The sequence below is a fragment of the Poecilia reticulata genome, linkage group LG18 (genome assembly GCF_000633615.1).
Source record: "Poecilia reticulata strain Guanapo linkage group LG18, Guppy_female_1.0+MT, whole genome shotgun sequence".
Lineage (NCBI taxonomy): Eukaryota > Metazoa > Chordata > Actinopteri > Cyprinodontiformes > Poeciliidae > Poecilia > Poecilia reticulata.
In genome coordinates, this window is record NC_024348.1 from 20626954 (window position 1) to 20627782 (window position 829).

The 829-nt window shown below is 42.9% G+C and overlaps 2 protein-coding genes across 2 annotated transcripts in view; both read right to left on the reverse strand.

Moving 5' to 3' along the window:
• Positions 1–829, reverse strand: part of LOC103480812 (gastrula zinc finger protein XlCGF26.1-like) — a 22085-nt gene that overhangs the window by 11933 nt on the left and 9323 nt on the right. Inside the window, exon 2 of the mRNA XM_017310391.1 lies at positions 341–424. Coding sequence (XP_017165880.1) covers positions 341–356 — 16 coding nt within the window. The 5' untranslated portion in view covers positions 357–424. The remainder of the gene's footprint in view (positions 1–340; positions 425–829) is intronic.
• LOC103480814 (gastrula zinc finger protein XlCGF57.1-like) overlaps positions 1–829 on the reverse strand; it is a 20552-nt gene that overhangs the window by 1758 nt on the left and 17965 nt on the right. The window contains exon 3 of the mRNA XM_008435997.2: positions 5–776. Coding sequence (XP_008434219.1) covers positions 5–776 — 772 coding nt within the window. The remainder of the gene's footprint in view (positions 1–4; positions 777–829) is intronic.

Here is an 829-nt window from a genome sequence, read left to right on the forward strand (position 1 = left end):
TCACCTGTATGAATTCTCATGTGAACAATGAATTCGTGTTTTCGAGGGAAACTCTTTCCACAGGTCCCACAGGAGAAAGGCTTCTCACCTGTATGTCTTCTCATATGCCGAGTTAAAGCCCCTCTTTCTCTGCAACTCTTTCCACAAGTCCCGCAAGAGAAAGGCATCTCACCAGTGTGAATTCTCATGTGCCGAGTTAAATTATTTCTGAAACTGTAACTCTTTCCACAGGTCCCACATAAGAAGGGCTTCTCACCAGTGTGGCTTCTCATGTGCTGAGTTAAAGTCCCTCTATGTCTGTAACTCTTTCCACAGGTCCCACAAGTGAAAGGCTTCTCACCTGTGTGAATTCTCATGTGCTGAGTTAAGGTCTTTCTTTCACGGTAACTCTTTCCACAAGTCCCACAAAAGAAAGGCTTCTCACCTGTGTGAACCTTCATATGAGCAGTGAGATTGTCTTTTTGGGAGAAACTTTTTCCACAGGTCCCACAAAAAAAAGGCTTCTCACCTGTATGACTTCTCATGTGAACAATGAACCGTCCTTTTATAGAGAAACTCTTTCCACAGATACCACAGGTGAAAGGCTTCTCACCTGTATGAATTCTTAAGTGATGAGTTAAACCCTGTCTATTACTGTATCTCTTTCCACAGATATCACAGGTATAAGGCTTCTCACCTGTGTGAATTCTCAAGTGAACATTGAAGTTACCTTTATCAGAGAAACTCTTTCCGCAGGTCCCACAGGAGAAAGGCTTCTCACCTGTGTGAATTCTAATGTGATGGGTCAAACTCGTTCTATTACTGTAACTCTTTCCACAGATACCACAGG